General features: G+C 37.4%; 1 protein-coding gene across 1 annotated transcript; it reads right to left on the bottom strand.

Moving 5' to 3' along the window:
• Window positions 1-222: 222 nt before the first annotated feature.
• On the bottom strand, window positions 223-15,161 carry Minar2 (membrane integral NOTCH2 associated receptor 2). Its single transcript, XM_010627198.2, has 3 exons — window positions 14,994-15,161; window positions 4,269-4,496; window positions 223-417 (listed from the first exon to the last, which is right to left on the bottom strand). The coding sequence occupies exons 1-3, from the start codon at window positions 15,156-15,158 to the stop codon at window positions 238-240; spliced, it is 573 nt and encodes a 190-aa protein (XP_010625500.1). The 5' UTR covers window positions 15,159-15,161; the 3' UTR covers window positions 223-237.
• Window positions 15,162-17,175: the final 2,014 nt, after the last annotated feature.

Below are 17,175 nucleotides of genomic sequence, written 5' to 3'. Positions count from 1 at the left end.
GTTTTTCTTGTCTAGTGGCTTTTCTTTGGTCATGATCTTCAGAATTGTTGCTTCCCAAAGGAAGGCCGAAATTCCTACACAGGCTTCAGAGACCAAAGCCGGGCATATCACAAGCAACGGTGACTTTCTATGGGACAATTACATTTAGTTGCACATGCACACTGCACGAACACTTTTTTCTTTCAAATATTTATAAAATTTGTTTTAAAAAGTGAAGGTGGCTCTCTATGGCAGTTTTTAGGTGAACAAAGTGCTGATAGTCACTATGGTAACCAAGATTGAAGCAACAAGGAGTGAAATCAAACCCATGCGACATAATTTTGTCTTCTTGTCACGCTTCTTTTTTTTTTTCAATAAGGTATCGAAACCCGGCGTGTACATGTCTCCCAACCAAAACCGCAGGTCACTGGGATTTTCCTGAAAGAAAATTACATAGAGAATATGGTGCCATCAATCGGTGATCAGTGTTACAAACTGAGACTGGAAAACAAGATAGCGTCAGACATCCTGAAGGTCCACATTCAAACTGTTCTGGGTGAGGCTTACACATCACAGCTGCAAAAAGAGAGGCCAGGCATCTCTGAATGCATGGGGCTGTGCTGTGGCGGTGCCTGGCTGCCAGGGGATCTGTGCAGTTAATGTGCAAGTCTGCGCCAGAATCTGTCACGAGGCCTGCACAAATTCCTCATTAAATAGGTCACATCGGAAGGTCAGAAACAGCACAGTGACTCTGTCATCTTTCAGCCAGATTTGTATTTCTTACATCTTATAAATACTGCGTGTAAATCAGGTTAGTGAGCTGAAATAGAATTAAAATTCCTCGCCTTAGATGAACCTTAGAGGTTTGATTTTTGTCTGCGTGGCAGGAATACGCATGTTTAGTGAGTTTTCCAGTAAATCCAGAAGCTGAATTTTAGGAAGGCAGAATGAGACTAGGTGTCAAGAGTCCCTTCCACGTGTCTCAAATTCCTGGTCTTCCTGGTGGAGGGCTGTGGCATGTCTGCCATCTGAGACTCTGGCCCTGTTTGACCTCTTTAAAGAAAAGACCTAATATGTCCCCCACATCAACAACTGTGTTCCACGTCTCGTGTCATGGGCCTCATTTTCCTTTCAGTGCTAATTGCCATCATGTCAGTATTCTCTCCTACGAAGCATTTCCAAACTCTACTGTCATGTAAGATAAGACAGTTCCTCTTTTATCATTACATGCTGTGTTTCAGTGCTTCAGTGTCTACGGCCAGCATTTGGTAGGTGTACCAGAAATGTACAGGAAATGCTGAACTGCGATTGACACAAAGATGTTTCGGGCCTCATTATTCCTCAGCTGGATGATGCAAGGGCTTGAAGGAGGCTGCCCACTGTCTCTAGTCGAAGTAGACTCAGCATCAGCTGCAAGGGTGGTGCAGCCCCTTTCCATGGCTGTCAGCCTCAAGAGTCACTGCGGTAGCTTCAGAGTTATAGATGCACTGGTACTGGGAGGAATGTGCATGCTCGCAAGGAGCTATGGTGGATTTTCCAAGGCTGGCATATGCCTCCCATTGTAGTGGTTGAAGCTTGAACTTGCTAGTCATAGAAATGGTCAACTATTGCAATAAAATTTGGATGGCTTGCGCAGAAGGATTTAAAAATCATTGTCTACCTTACTCTCGTCTTTTCATCTTGCTTGTGTCCAAATCAGAGGCCCACATTTTGCCTACAAGTTCAAAGCTTTTATTTTCCATGAAAAAAAAATTAATAATGGAATCTTTCATCTCTTACATTCTGCTTCTAGCTCATGTTGCTAATTAAGTATAGGACTTCCCTTTTCTGACTAAAAATCTTAACAGTTTATAAAAATAAGAACAGAGTGAGGCATCTAGAACATTTGTCATCTGTAAGTTATATCAACATTTCTGAAAATATGTTAGGAAATATGTTTACTAATTATGAGATAAAGATAGAAGTGGTGATAGAGAAGTTGAATTCATGAGGTATACAGCAAAGTTCTAACGACAACAGAAGTCCTGGGTTCTAGAAGTTTATCTTCATTACCGCTTCCCTCAGAAGTCAATGAACAAGCCACAGGCCTGAAGGTCCTGGGCTTTGACACAAATGAGTGTGAACACAGAGGATTGGGTAGGGTACAAGACAGACATTGGTTTCAGTAATATAATACATCCATCAGAGTTAGATTCTGTCTTCCTAAAAATACTGTTAAGCCTAAAAAAATAATTCTTCAATTTCCTTAGCCTAACTTTGAAACTTGTTTTTTTTTTTTTTTAGCTTTTGAAAATTAAACTCATTTTTAAACCCAAACATAAAAACTATAATGTTTTAATCAGGTTAAGCATATCTGCGCCCTCAAACATGTCATGTCTTAGTGGTGAGAGCATTCAAAATTTTTTCTCCTAGCTTTGTGAAATGCGCAGTATGGTACCTTCATCTGTCATCACCCTGCTGCATAATGACACAACATTGATGCTTCTTCCAAACGCACCTCAGGATCCACTGATCATTCTTCCCTGTCACCCACTCTCACACTTTTTTTTTTGTAGATTCTGTAGCCTTCCCTCCCACTATTCCTAAACTGTTGAATCTACCAAAACTGTGCTGAATGTTTTGACAAATTTTCTCACTTTCCTGCAGCTCTACCTTTGCTCTTGCTGTGCAAGCCAGAAGAATCTTTCCACTTTGGCAAACCTTCTACATCTCGCAGATCCTTCAACCTCACTATGAATTAACTTTGTCATGAAGAAGACTTTTTATAATCAGACGTGACTTCCCCCTTTCAAATGTTCCCAATTCAAATCTTCTGCTATAGTTACAGCCATGCTCCTATATCTGCTTCCATAATTAGTGTTGCTAATTTGCTTATTTAGATTAAATTTTTGAAGGCAAGGACATAATGTTTACTCATACAGTATTCTTGTCATGCACATAAACAGCAAAGGCAAGGGAAGATTCCCTAGAAATATGTTGCCAAATGATGTTTGAATATGTGGGAAGTAAAGCAATACAATTTATTTTTTCAAATGCTAGTCTTAGAAGTCTTGATCGTAAACCTCCTGACAAGACAGAGAAGATAAAAGAAAGAAAAAGAAAAAAGGGAGGGAAAGAGGAAAGAAAGGAAAATAAAACAGGATAATTGGGTCATTGTTTCTTTCAGGAGCATCTGTTTTGTAAACCTCTTGAAAAGGCACTACAGTAAGAAGAAAATACATTCAAAGCACTAGATTTCAAAAAATCTATTATATACTATAGAATATTTTTGTTTGTTTTGGGGGTTTTTTGTTTGTTTTTTGGGGGGTACTAGGGATCAAACTCAGGACCTTGCAATTTCTAGACAGGCACAGCACCCCTTAGATAAATCCTCAGCCCAACACTATAGAATATTTTGAGGTGTGAACATTTGAGATTTTTCAAAAGCATATGTAGAATTTGAAGGAAATGGTATTATCCCATTCCAAAGAAAAAAGTCTGCAGGTGCTGAAAGAATGAAACTTGGAACAGATGCATGTTTTAAAATGAAGGGTACTTGGAAAATGTCAGACTCCTTGGCCCAAGGCGAGGCAAGTGGAGGCAAGCCAAGGCTGGTTAAGAAAACAGAATGCCTCCCTCCTCCTACAGGGGAGGAAAACAAAAAAAAAAAAAAAAAAAAAAAAAAAAAAAAAAAAAAAAAAAAAAAAAAACTCCCCCCCCAAGGGACAAAAAAAAAAAAAAAAAAAAAAAAAAAAAAGGAAAGAAAAGAAAGAAAAACTTAAGTTGGGCTTAAGCTGGGTGAATGAGTTCATTGCATATTTTTCCTGTGTTGAAATGTTTTTGTTTTGTTTTGTTACTGAGACACAGAAAAATGACCAAAACGTCAATCTGTGATCTTAAATCACTGAGTAGGCTTGATATAAAATTATCTTGTTAAGCACTTCCTTGCACAGTTCCTAAAACAGAGGACTGTTTTATATTTTAGTTTTTTAAAAGATGTATAGTAAGAAATCAGTCCTCAAGTGTTCATGAACATAAATGCTTACCTACTCTGGGAAAACATGTAATCTTGCAAATGAGTTGTGAAAAACCTTTGCCCAGAAAATCTTTATTCTGTGCCACATCATTTGATCCCTTTATATATCAAATAAACAGGAGGGAGAAAGTTAAACCAAGGGCCAAATACGACCTGAAATCTGGAGATTGTGTGTCTAATGAAAAGGGTCTCTCATTGTCTCAGTAACGCTCTGTTTTAGGGTTACCTAACTGACCTCCCTCACTAACTACAAGGGTGATTCTGTCTTAAGTACCTTTAGATGTCCAGAGAGGTTTGTGTGCAAGGAATGCCTGTCATATTCCTCAATAGTCCACGAAGGATTTTTTTTTCTTTCTTCCATAGCTTCTTCCAAACTTATGTCACCATAGAGCGGGTTATTCTTCATAACTGAGGACATAGATGGCAGAGGGCCATCAGCAACTGCAGAGGACTCCCCACTGGACCCCTTGGTTCGCTGGGCAGCAATATTCTTCTTTTCTCTCTGTCAAGAAGCAAAGAGATAAACCATCTGTTACCAATGGATCTTCTGATGATAAAGGGTACAACATAGGATAAATGTTGGAAAATTGTTGATTTGGCCTAGATCGCCAACTGATTAGGATCATGAATGAGAAAATTCTCGACTTTGACCTAGAATCCTACCATTAATTGATAATTTCTTTGCATATCATCCTTTTCTATTTTAATACTCATTTCAATGCTCTTATTTTATAACTACAGAGAAGTAGTTTAGTTTATCTAACAGAATTCTGAACAAGACCCATTTCCCCAGCTTACTTGCGTTGTGATTTGATGCCATTTTCCTTCTCTCTGTTTATTCCATGACTGATAAAAATAATGTTTAACATTACATAATATTTAATACACAACACAGCAAAGTCAAGATTAAGAGATGTTTAACAACTATGCCTTGGCTTTGTACAAATACTCTCTGCTCCTATTTCAGAGAGCTTTGTAGACTGGGCTAACTTAACATCAGATTATTCCATGTGTCTATTGCCTATTGGATGGCTGAAATTTTAAAAATGTTTCCATTGAACCAAAATCATAATATCCACACAGAAATGTGCACATGACAAATAATATGCACACAGAAATGTGCACATGACGAATGCATTGCCCAAACTATTTTCATAAACCAAATGAACACAATATTCTATATCCCGGCCACAGAACGAGACATTTGCAAGGAGCCTTGCACTCCCTCCAGTTTCTTCCCACCCCTCATCCAAAGTAGCCAGTGTCTCAGATTCCAACAGTAGAGGTTAAGTTGGACTCTCTTGCTGTTTTATGTAAATGGATTTAGACTATGCCTACTTTGGTGTATCTAGTTTGACCTTCAGAATTTCACCTTGCTTTTATTTTTCTCTTAGGACTATGAAGAATGAAAACTAAGACCATGTAAAGGTACAAGATCCCAATAATGAATGTAACTGTACTGTATACCTAAAATGTACCAGTAAACTCAATTAAAAAAAAAGATAGGCACTTGTTAAATTAAAATGTTTGCTGACCAAGCATAAATTGAGATAAAATAAAAACAAAGAGCTTAGAAAGTAACATTTTATTATCACAGAGCATCAATGGGGAGAAATTGAGCATTAGTTATTTTAGGGTCACACAGCTTTAACTTTTAAAAACTGGTGATTTGTTTTCTTAACACTTTTAATAACACTTTCACACACTATAGCCTTCCTAAAGAGAAAGTTTAGTAAGAATTGTATTCCTCAGATCCGTGCCTATGACAATCAGTATGTTGATAACTGTAGCATCTATTGGGATGTATAGGTCACATTGAGTATATGCATATTTATATAAAATAAAGTTGTAATCAGGTATCGCATGTAGTTTCCTCCTGAAATGGGTGGTAGGTAAAATAAAAAGTCATCTAGATAAAACCTTTCACATCCTCTTTGGCGTCAGGTTTCTTAATCCTTGCATTTTTCACATTCTTGCAGATCCACTTGGAGATCCTCTCTGACTTTACTAGTTTCTTGGTCTATTCAAAGTCAGTTTATATTCTACAATACCAAAATGTGCAAAAAATAATAAATCTTCTTGACTTGGCATTTATTTTAAAACTGGGTGGCTTCATAAATAATGTATCTGAATTGAACAAAGAAAATTTGATAAGAAATTTAGATTGTTTGATCTCAGCATAATTCTGACTCATTTCTTCAAGCCTAGACATCTTTGATCATTTTTAAAGTGGGATAATTCTTCTGACATTGACAAATTGCCTTTATCAGGTTACGTGCACACTAGACTGTTCCCTGAGTTTCTTCTTAAATAAGAAAGCTGTGTACATGAAGAAAATAGAGTTTGAGACAATGAGAAAATACAATTTCAATGAATAAAATGAAGTTTAAAATTTACAGACACTTTGACTATATATAGACTTAGAAAACTAGTACATAAAAGAGCAAAATAGCTATATACTCTAAAAGAACACTCAAGCTCTATTTCTAAACAGTATTGTTTTGTGGTTTAGCATAGAACATGGCATCATTTATTTTTGTTCTGTATGCCAATTTTGTGTCTATAGGACATCCGAAACGAAATTTAATATTTATCTTTATTAAGAATTTGATGTAGGACCCGGCATTAGCTTAGTGGCTCTGTGCACAGACAGCATGTGTGAGGACCCGAGAGCTTTATCCCCAGCGCAGCAAGGAGAGATGGGAAGACAGAAGGCAGAGAAGGAAAGAGGGCGGGAGGAGGGAAAAGAAGAAAGAAGGGAGGAAGGAGAGAAGAAAGAAGTCATTTAATAGTAACGTGTATATGTAGGTGAGAAAACTTAACCAATGTGAGCATTCGCATACATATTTTCAAGAATCAGAGCATTAGTGCAATACGAGAAAGACGTGAGATCAGATAGAAGACTGCGCAGTTTATCAGGAATGAAGGAGTGGACTGATAATTTTAGGAATGTCATGCTTTCTAGGGTTAATCATTTGATTGTAGACTCCCAAATACTGAAACATAACATTATTTTAAGCAATAAAAAAGTGATGAGCACAAGTCCTAGCAAAATTTCTGAGCTGAAAGAAGTGACCCAAGGCAAAGATCTTGTTAGAGGTAATAATTTCATAACTGTTATTCCAGACAGCCTCTGGGGGTTGGGACAAAACCAAATGTTAGAGAAATTAAAGCAGAAAAGCAGAGAGATAAAAGCCATTTGACATCTATGTCTTCAAAAAACTTTCTGAATGTTTAATGACATTTAGAATTTATTGAGGCTAAATAGGTAGGAATTCCACTAATAATTTACTAAAGTTTTTAAAGGAATATATTTGCAAATACACCAGAAAATTACACCTAAAAACTTTTGATTATTTAAAATTTAAAAAATGTAAGAAATGACAATAACGCACCTGTGCTACCTTGGAGGAGGAGGGGGCACCCCCCAGGGAGAGGATCCAGGGTCTGTACGGGAGGAGGCATCAGCAAGTCCTCCCAAAGAGCGGAATCTGGGCCTGATCAGTTTTTTTACACCTTCAAGGAAGGAGGTCTATGTAAAATATTCCCAGCGGGATCTAAGAATTACTTTGGAGCAGTGACTACTCTGTCTCTCCTGTTTCCCATTCAGAAAGGAAGAAATTATTGTAGTGATCCTATCCTTGCTTCAGTGAAGAGTGTTGGATGATACAGGAAAAAAAATCTCCTCAGTGTAGCGACTGAGTGGCCTGTGTACTGGTTCTTCTGAGGACATGATGAATGTGTGCAGCGCATGAGAAGATGACCTTAAATATACACACGCAGTGTATACAGACATATGCATCTATAAGAGATGATATATAATGTATTCAATTTATCACCGTGTCTAAAAATATTATGTATATATTTAACTGAATACTAATAAAGCCTGCTTAGGTGATCAGCAAACCCATTTCTTCTTCACGGACACTCAGCAGTTGGACTGGGACATGTGACAGCTAAAACTCAGGCTTGACCATGAAACTCTCTGTCAGCATTCTAGGTTCCTCTCTCTTTTTCCCATCTACAAGCCTAAAAGACATTCTTATCTCAAGAAGACATGAGTTCCCCTTGGAAGTGAGCTCCAAGGCAGACATCATTTTATTGGGCTGATGTCACTGAGAAATTGTATATATTTGTTTCCACTGTATGATTCAGCCTAACTAACCACCAATGACAAAATTCTAAACATATATCGTACTCAATGTAAAAGCTTTGATGCATATAAAGGAGTTGCTAGAAAATGAATAAAAGTAGATCAGTAAAATATAATAATTTAAATTTGTATACATCTAGTAAAATAGTCCTAACACTTATAAAGCAAAGCTTGAAATAATTAGGAAAAATTCATATATATGTTTTTCAAGTATGTCAAACAACATTAAGGATAAATCGGATTTGGTCAATGAATCAATAGGTTTGATCAACTGACATATATAGAGATGTGTGCTACTATACAACTGAAAATACTTCATTTTGAAATTTGCACTGAGTATTTAAAAAATTAACAGTTTGTTAGATTTGAAAGAAAATCACGGAGACTAATTATGGTGGTACCTTGGTTCATGAACACTTTTGTTTGCAAACAATTTGGCAAAATTTTATTTTTCTTTACAGACTCTGCATCAAGTGACAAACACGGTTATGACTAACTTTTCTACAAAACACAAACATAATTATCTTTTCCAAAATAATAGAACAAATTAATTTCACAAACTGCAGTGCCACTGTATATAGATCACCCTTTGATCATAGACAATTTATTTTTAAATTTAAAAAATAAAGAAAATAAAATACAAAATTTTGTAGACTTAAAAATAATGTTAAAATGGTAATAAGGAAAGCTTTAAAAATTTAGAAGAGAACGAAAGTAAAAAACATTATAAAATCGTTAGCTGGAGCTGAGGGTATTTTGATGAAATATGGGAAAGTATGAATGACAATATGAATGAAAGAATTAAAGAGTTAATGAGCATCCAATTTAAGCCTTAAAAACAAAGTCAAATAATAAACGTAAGAAAACAATCCAATAGAAGTAATAAAGAATGAAGCAAAAATAAAAATTACTGAAAAGAAAAACTCCAATTATAAATCAAAAGGATGAACAATGTTGAAAGTGATTTCTTCAGAAAACCTAAAGCAACTCCGGCAGTACTGCTTGGGGAAAATAATAAAAACACAAATTCGCAAGGTCAGAGACGTACGAACACGCGAAGACACGATGGTGGGTGGGGATGTGGCTTAGAAGTGCAACGCTTGCGTGTGGTGCAGAGGCTTTAGGGTTTGATCCCCAGCAATGAAATCACCACCATCACCATCGTCGTCATGATCATCATCATCTGAGCAGCTTTATGTAGTTGAGTAACCTCCTACATAATATTCTACAAATCTAAGTGAATAAAATGCGGAGAAATAGAAAATGTTAATAAGCCTATGATAATTTGCTAATAGAATCAATAGTTAAACATCTACTCACACTCCTTACACAATTAAGAACATCATACAAAAGAATTTTGCTGTCGTTTTCCCATTTTCAAAACGAATAATTTTGATCCGTGTTAGAAGAATACAAAGAACATTCCTGGAATCACTTTGTGAGGTGGATACAAAATCGAGAAGAAAGCAATAAGTAAAACAAACCTTAGCCGACTTCTTTTATAAATGGAAGAGTAAAAAAGCACAAATAAGCTATTCCTCAACAGAATTCTAAAACATGTAGCGTTTATACATACCAAAATAAAACAGGCTTATATCAAGGAAGCACATTTTACCAGGAAGATGGTAAAATCTTAGAACATTAATCAAGTTCACTGCTTTAGTAGGAAAAAATGTACAATTTTGGAATAGTTAAAAAGAGATTTTGAAACAAATTAAATATATAAAGCAAATTCTCTTATCAAACTAGAAATAATAGAGAATTTTTTAAGCTATAGATGGAAATTTTGGACCGAAAATTTTCAGGACACAGTTTACTTAGTGGTGAAATATTAGAAGCTTGTATTTTATATTTAGAATTAATACGAAGATACGACTAGTTACAATATCACTAAATCATAGAGAAAGCTCAAAGCATTGCAATAGAGTACAGTAGATAGATGAGTAAATAAATAAGTTTGTAAACAACAAAACAAAACAGATGACCCGATTATCTATAGGAACGTTTATAGTCAAAATAAAATAAGAGTTTATGACACATTTCCTGGATTCAAAATCCACATATAACAATCAGTAGCATACAGAAGTAACTATGAAATATGATTTGAAGGTAATATTATAAAGAGCCATAACTACTTTAAGTATTTAAATGTAAACCTAATGAACTATTTGCTTAGTATTTATGTAAAGGATTACAAGGTACTGTATAACTGAAGGTCATCTGACCAACTGCAGATATGAAAAGATTCAGCGTATTTGTGTTTTGGGAGAATCAAGATCATAAAAATTTCCATTTTCCCCATTTTGATCTGTACATCTTTATAATTATTATGCAAACAAGGTATCTTGTTTCTATTTCATGTATGGTTCCGTGGACAGACTTTTCCTAAAAATCATCTCTCCACTAACCATAGTAACTGAGTTTCCGAAGTTGACACAATGTTTATCTTTTCAAAGCACAGATTTTGTCATGTGATTTTCTTAAATTTTTTCACTGATTCTTCAAAATTTTCAGAATAAAATTCAAAATCTTAGACAAAGCTCATAGATACCCTATGATAGACCCAAGTGTCTCTTGTCTCTTTTTAAAAAAAATAATTTTATTGGTTCATTTTAGGTATACAATATGCTAACATTCATCATTGGGAATTTGTACTTTTACATGATATATTGATATATCCTGGTTCTTTCTTTTTCCCCATTCCCCCGCCCTCCCTTCAACCCCTCCACCCCTCCCTATGTACAAAGACTTTGTTTCTGTTTTTTTATTTTCTCATATTAACTCCATTCCCTTACTCCCTTTCCCCTGCCACTTCCACTTTCCCAATTCCTTTGCCCCCTTTCTTCCTATTTCACATTGTCATGCCTTTTAGTCCTTATTTACACGTTCAGTTTCTCACAGAAGAGAAACTATTTGATATTTACACATGTGTGTCCTATTAATTTCACTTGAGCGTGGTCTCAATGGGCATCCATTTAGCTATGTCTCTAGCTTCTCATTCATTATGGCTGAGTAGTACTCCATTTTGTAGACACCCCCCCAAACTCACAATGTCTTTATCCATTCTCCAGTTGATGGGCAAAAGGGCTGTTCCCAAGTTGTGTCTTATGTCCTGCCTTCTCTGACAGGTAATTAGGCCTCTGAAGTCCCGCTCCTGGTGCTGAAACTTGCAAAGTGTCTTTTATTTGGGGTTTAGTACAAAAGACATTGGGGGCTAGTCTGAGAGTAGTGGTCAGACAAGCCAAGTGGTGCTTATTGAAGAGTAACATCCAAGAAAGTCTCTGACACTAGTGGGGAACTTTGAGATCCATAAATGCAGTATAACTTGATAAATCATGTTCTGATATACACAAGAGAGCCATGTGACAATGCTTCTTGGTATAATTCTTAGCTAGCAATTCAAACACTTGCAAACCTCTGTAATACATCCCTATGTGAACTTTTAAATTGGAGACTGTTGTATAAGCAGGACTATTCTTTTCAAAATAGTGAATAGGAGACTAGGAATGGAAACACGGAAGGCAGGACAGGTGAGTTCAGAGACCATGAAGTAAGACATAGATCTATATATACACATATCTACATCCATGCATGCATACACGTAAGGATAAAAAGCAGGAAGAGTGCTACCAAACCGAACATGAATATTGGTGATTAGCAAACGAACGCAGTGAATGACATCGTGTAGAGATCAAAGAGGAGAAGTTGCAGAGCGGGGCCTCCACAGATTGTCACCGGGATGCGCCTGGGTTCTGAATCTCACACTCTAATGGTCAGAGAAAGTTGGAATAAAGAGATTAGTCTGAAAAGATTCATAAGTACTGCTGCTAGTTAAAGAAAAAATGGCCCACCAGAATACCTGATATTTTATCACTTGAAACAATTTTTATCTTAAAAATCAGGTTCTCTCTTCTTGCCTCTTTTCATAAAGGATTTGGAATACTATTCAAAACGTGTCCATGAGACATATGCCCCAAATCATTTTAACACCCAGAAATATTAGACTTCAGAAAATATTTTTATTTGATCTACACAGAATTTATTGTGAAGCTCCTAATTTCTCTAGTGAAAAGTATATAAGAGGAAGGAGTATGAATTTAGGATTCAATTAATAACTTCTTTCCCCCAAAATACCTACTTCACAGGACTGACAATGTCCTTGGTCAATACCTAAGAAGTGCTTACTTTTCTAGGCCCTCCAACATTGTGTTAGATCATGTAAAAATGGTGAGGAATGTTAGTGTGAATTTTTAGAAGATCAGAAGTTAATGCATTGTCATTAAAGTAATCCATGCAGTTATAAACTCAACTTGATATTTGGGATCTATGGGATTTCTGTTTTAACCCCTACATTTACACCAATTCCAAGATAATGTTTGTTGGTTGAGTCTGGTGACATTCCATAAAGTAATCTGTGTTCCAAGCACCAGATAGCATGTGACTGGTAGCTTACGTGACTCCACTGAAATTTGTATGGATTTCCTGTGTACATCAAATTTACTGCTTCAGTTACAAAAATGACAAATGTATCAGGTACATTCGTCAACCACCACAACTATTCACCCACATCCACACCCATCTCTTACCACAATATCTACAAAATAATGGTATTGTATCATCTGTTTCCTAAATTCCAATAAACCGATTTCATTACATTTTGGGATATTAGTGAATAATATATACATACATATTTCTATTTATACTCTTCGCTTTTATAGGAAACTACCTCTAAATTTTTACTTATATTTTAATTTACATTTTATTTTTTCTCATTTTTAAGGAAACACTTTAAGTATGGTGCTTATTTTGCAGGTGAGAACAGACTGATTAAGGACCATGACACATCTGTCTTGAAGTGGCTTACTGCGGGTTTGAGAAAAGAAACCACACTTCCAATCCTTTATTTTGTGATCTTGTTATTGGTGTAATGGTTTCCCTTTGGCTTCATGGATCCTCATAAAAGGGAAAGCTTTAATTAATGAAGTACTTACCAGCTGCCCCTTTAAGTGTGCCTAACACCTCAACATACCAGGCATTTAGTTTCTTCTTCTGTGAATCACTGCAACTATTTAGAACATTCATATGCCCATTTTGTTGAGATTATTGTTTTTATGAATATACCCACCCCTGGATTTTAAGATCCATCCAAGGAGAGAATTATTTATTGATGCACTGTGATGTTTTGCATACAATTGCTCTTTCTCAGTTTGTGCCACACCTACCTAACCATATGACTTTGTACTTGATTTACTACCTCTTCTTCCTGGCCCTGGCCCTGCATTATTTCTGTTGTAAGCTGGCTTGCATTAAATTGTCTAAAGGGACTAAGTAAAGGGATAAGTAAATCAAGTGTATTTGAAGTTTACAATTAATTTTTAGCACATATTTAAAGAGACATGAAACAGAGGTATATTTCCTTGTTTTTCCCTTGAATACTCTTTAGACCTGTGGAAAAAGCTGCCTTTTAAAAGTCTGCATTTCCTTCAGGGTCAGGAACAAAACACAAGAGTTTTAAACTGTAAAGTTCCCAATGAAGGAAACAGGTTAACACCAGTCCCAAACAAAAGACGTTACACTGAGGTGTTTCCGTTTCATCACATGGGGAGCGGAGAGGTTTTCTGAAATAATTTTTTAATCCTTTTGATCTGTGATACAAAGAACAAGAAAGGTAAAAGTGGAAGGGCTTTACTTAAAACTAAAACAAAAAACAACACAATGGGTGTGTAGATTAAGGAAGAGTGCTTGAAGATTACAAGAGCACAGATGCAATGTTTCTTTTAAAATGTTAGTTGCCCCAATAGCCTGCCTTAGAATGGAAATAAATTAAAATCCTTATAGGTGGGGGCTGCACTTGCATAATCATCTGACAGTGCTTGGTTTTGAATGATCTCATAGTAAATGTCCCAAAGAGCACGCAAACATACCACAAAGGAGTCGCTTTACACCAGGACTCATGAGTAGCAACTGTTCTTGAAAAAAACAAATTTCTGCTCGGGGAATTTGAAACACTCCAAAGGATTTAATGACTTGCAGGGGTTTGTAGGTCAGTCCCATCTGTTCTGAAGTGAAATGGTTCTTCCTGTCTCTAAATTGACTAACCCTGAACCCTGTTAGCCTCCACATCTTAAAACGAAGATTATTCGTTTCATCAGCTGTGTAACTTTCAGGGTCTTTCTGTTTATTCTATTTAGCACATGGAACTCATCACAATTTTGTTCTTCCCTTTTTGTCAGCAATAAGAAGGAAGAGGGGGAAAAAAAAAGAACAAGAGATATACTGTATGTAGATCCACGCTAGGTTCAAAGGTGTGTTGGGATGTCTCGTCCGCAAGGACACTTGTGGAAAATAAATATAATTAAAATAATAGCTAGCACCATTTCAAAATGGAGAGTTCCCTGAGTTGGTTTGTCCTCTTTTTTTTCTCCTCAGGTCCCTCATTAGGTTTCTATTTTTTGCTGTCCGAGTCTTCCCTGTTTAAAGGGAAGGGAGCTGGTCTGTAAGGGAGGCAGAAGCAAGTTCCTGGAGCGTAAGATCCAGAGACTTTATATTTATACCACACCAAAGAAAAGGCAGGCAGGTTTCATTCTAAAGCCTTATTTGAAAAATGCAACGTCTGTTTCCAAAACCCTGAGGGGAAGAAGAGAAATGAGTGCTACACAAAATCTAAAACGAAGACGGGCGGAGAAGCCAGTGACTGAAGAGGAAGGGAGAGGCTGGAGAAACGTGTGCTGTAAGAGCGAGCGGCCACCTGCTTCTCACTTCTCCATCACGCCTTTTACACAAACAATGAAATATTCTGTAGTAAGAAATAAACAAGCCCCCCTTCTTATATGCCCCCCAACTTACCTGTGAGTAGACAAGGTTCTGCCAGTGCTGCGCGGCAGGGTAGTTTCCACCCTGCAGTCTCGCGAGGCTGGCCTGCTGAAAGGGTGGGCTCTTCATCAAAGACTTCACATCCAGCTGCAAGAACTTGTCAGGATGGTTGTTATTGGGCAAAACAGAGAGATCCATGTCTCCCTTCTCCTTCCGCAGAAACAAAGGCAGGCAGAGCTGTACCCGTCACGCTCCTCCATTATTAACGAGTCCAAGGATGATCCGGGAGGCATCTGAAACCTGGTCTCTCGGCTGCACTCGGGCCATTCTTGAAATGACACATCAAGTCATAGGAACAAAGGAACACACTGTCCTACCTTCAAACACACACACACACACACACACACACACACGCACACACGCACACACGCACACACACCCTACTGAGGGTGCTTGAATGGGACAGTCGGGCCTGCACTGATTAAAATTAACAGGATGACCATATTAGATATCTGTAGCATTTAATGACTCTATCCAGAATCTTAATTAACAATGCACGGCAGGCATTGTTTGTATGAAGGCTGACAGATCTCAGTATTACAGCTCATAAATGGGAGCACAAGAAATAATCACCTGGATTGATTTTTCTCTTTGAATTTTTGTGAGGTAACACAGCTCCGTTGGCCCTGCCTCTGCAACCTCACATGCGATACTTGGTATCTTGTTTCTTCTCGTGTTTAGGCCCCCAGAGTCAAAAGCTCATGTGAAATCCAACCAGTTTCAGGTTGTCAGCTTGTTCTGAGGAGGGAAACGGCAAAACTGCTTTAGAGTTTGCTACCGTAATTTAGTAACCCATCTACAGCCTTGCCCCATTCACTTTTGAGATCCTTTAGCTTCTGCTGCAAGCTATCTGAGCTCCTGTGATGTTTGGTGCTCACGCGGCACATTTGGGGTTATTTGGAAACATGGCTGCCTGGGCTGCTGTCTGCTGCTGGGAGAGCCAAGGTGGGGGAGCGGCTTGGACATTGTAGTCGGCCAGCAAGTGGTGACGACTTTACTGGAGAGACATGCACTGTCCTCACAAGACACTCTGCTTTAGGTGACCTCTATTTCTCACTAGGAAAGTAGAGAATTCCATCTGGAAGAAGAGGAACATGTCCCCCTTGTGAGAAAACAAAGAATAAATACATCGGGAGTATCTAAAAGGCATGGGTTATCTGTTAATTTTTGCATGTGTATAAACCCCACTGATTCAGCAGGAAGGCCTCCTTTTCAGGGCAGTGAGGTTCCACAGGGAATATACCTGCATTCAGTTTCAAAGGAGTGTCTATCACTTAAGCCAGCCAGCAACCAGGATGGTCTTGAAGCAAGCAAGACCCTGCAGAGTTCTTACCTTCTTTATAGCAATAAAAGGGATGTATTTTAACAAAACTCTGTCCTACTTAGAGTTGTAAAACTTAAACAGTTAACATATAAGAAGTTTTTGGACACAAATTCAATCATTGCTTACAATATTTGAAACATGTTTTAGGTGCTTTTAAAATAAATTTACTAGAGAAAGCAATATATAATTTATATGACAGTTAACAAAATAAACACCAGTAATTCAAGAATCAAGTGTATTGCGTAGATGTGCATGTGCTTGATATTATCTGGATTTTTTCGGGCTGTTGCCAGAATATGTCTAATGAACAAATATTTCTTAGAGCGCCTGCTTTTCCTAAAAGAGTCTTTAGGGAATATCACACATTTTCAAGAAGAACCTTACTCGTCTTTGGCTTTCTGCACTGGCAAGGGAGACACAGAACTTAGATCCAAATATATTTGATGAAGCCTTTTTCTTAGCCAAAGCATGAGATTGGTGACACAAACTTCCAGTTTTCCTTAGGCATCCTTTCAGAGCCTTCCGCTCTGCCTGTGTGCGCAGAGGTTTTCAGACTGGCGTCCCAGTCACAGGTTCAGCCTTAGACTCTTCTCCTTCCACTGTCTTTTTGTCATCACCACGGAAACGATTTCACTGCTACCTCAGTAGGTAGCCTCTGTGACTGACCAGGACACCAAATGCTATCCCTCTCTTCCTCTGCTGCTTCCCCACACCTTCATCAAGGTAAACCCGTGTCTCTGCTCACACCTGGAGACCTCCCTCTCCATCGTTGCTGATGACCTCCTATTCATCCTTCAAGGGTCACGACTGACGCCTACCTCACATTAAAAT

This window comes from Fukomys damarensis, unplaced genomic scaffold (genome assembly GCF_012274545.1).
Source record: "Fukomys damarensis isolate Sample0158 unplaced genomic scaffold, DMR_v1.0_HiC HiC_scaffold_3, whole genome shotgun sequence".
In the NCBI taxonomy this organism is placed as follows: domain Eukaryota; kingdom Metazoa; phylum Chordata; class Mammalia; order Rodentia; family Bathyergidae; genus Fukomys; species Fukomys damarensis.
This window is presented reverse-complemented; position numbering and strand designations above follow the sequence as displayed.

Coding starts and splice junctions, on each gene's coding strand:
- Minar2 (XM_010627198.2), bottom strand. CDS start 15,158: ATGGATCTCTCTGTTTTGCCCAATAACAACCATCCTGACAAGTTCTTG. Junction 4,497..14,993: donor AGAACCTTGTCTACTCACAG/GTAAGTTGGGGG, acceptor GCTTCTTGACAG/AGAGAAAAGAAGAATATTGC. Junction 418..4,268: donor ACCTCTCTGGACATCTAAAG/GTACTTAAGACA, acceptor ATTTTCTTTCAG/GAAAATCCCAGTGACCTGCG.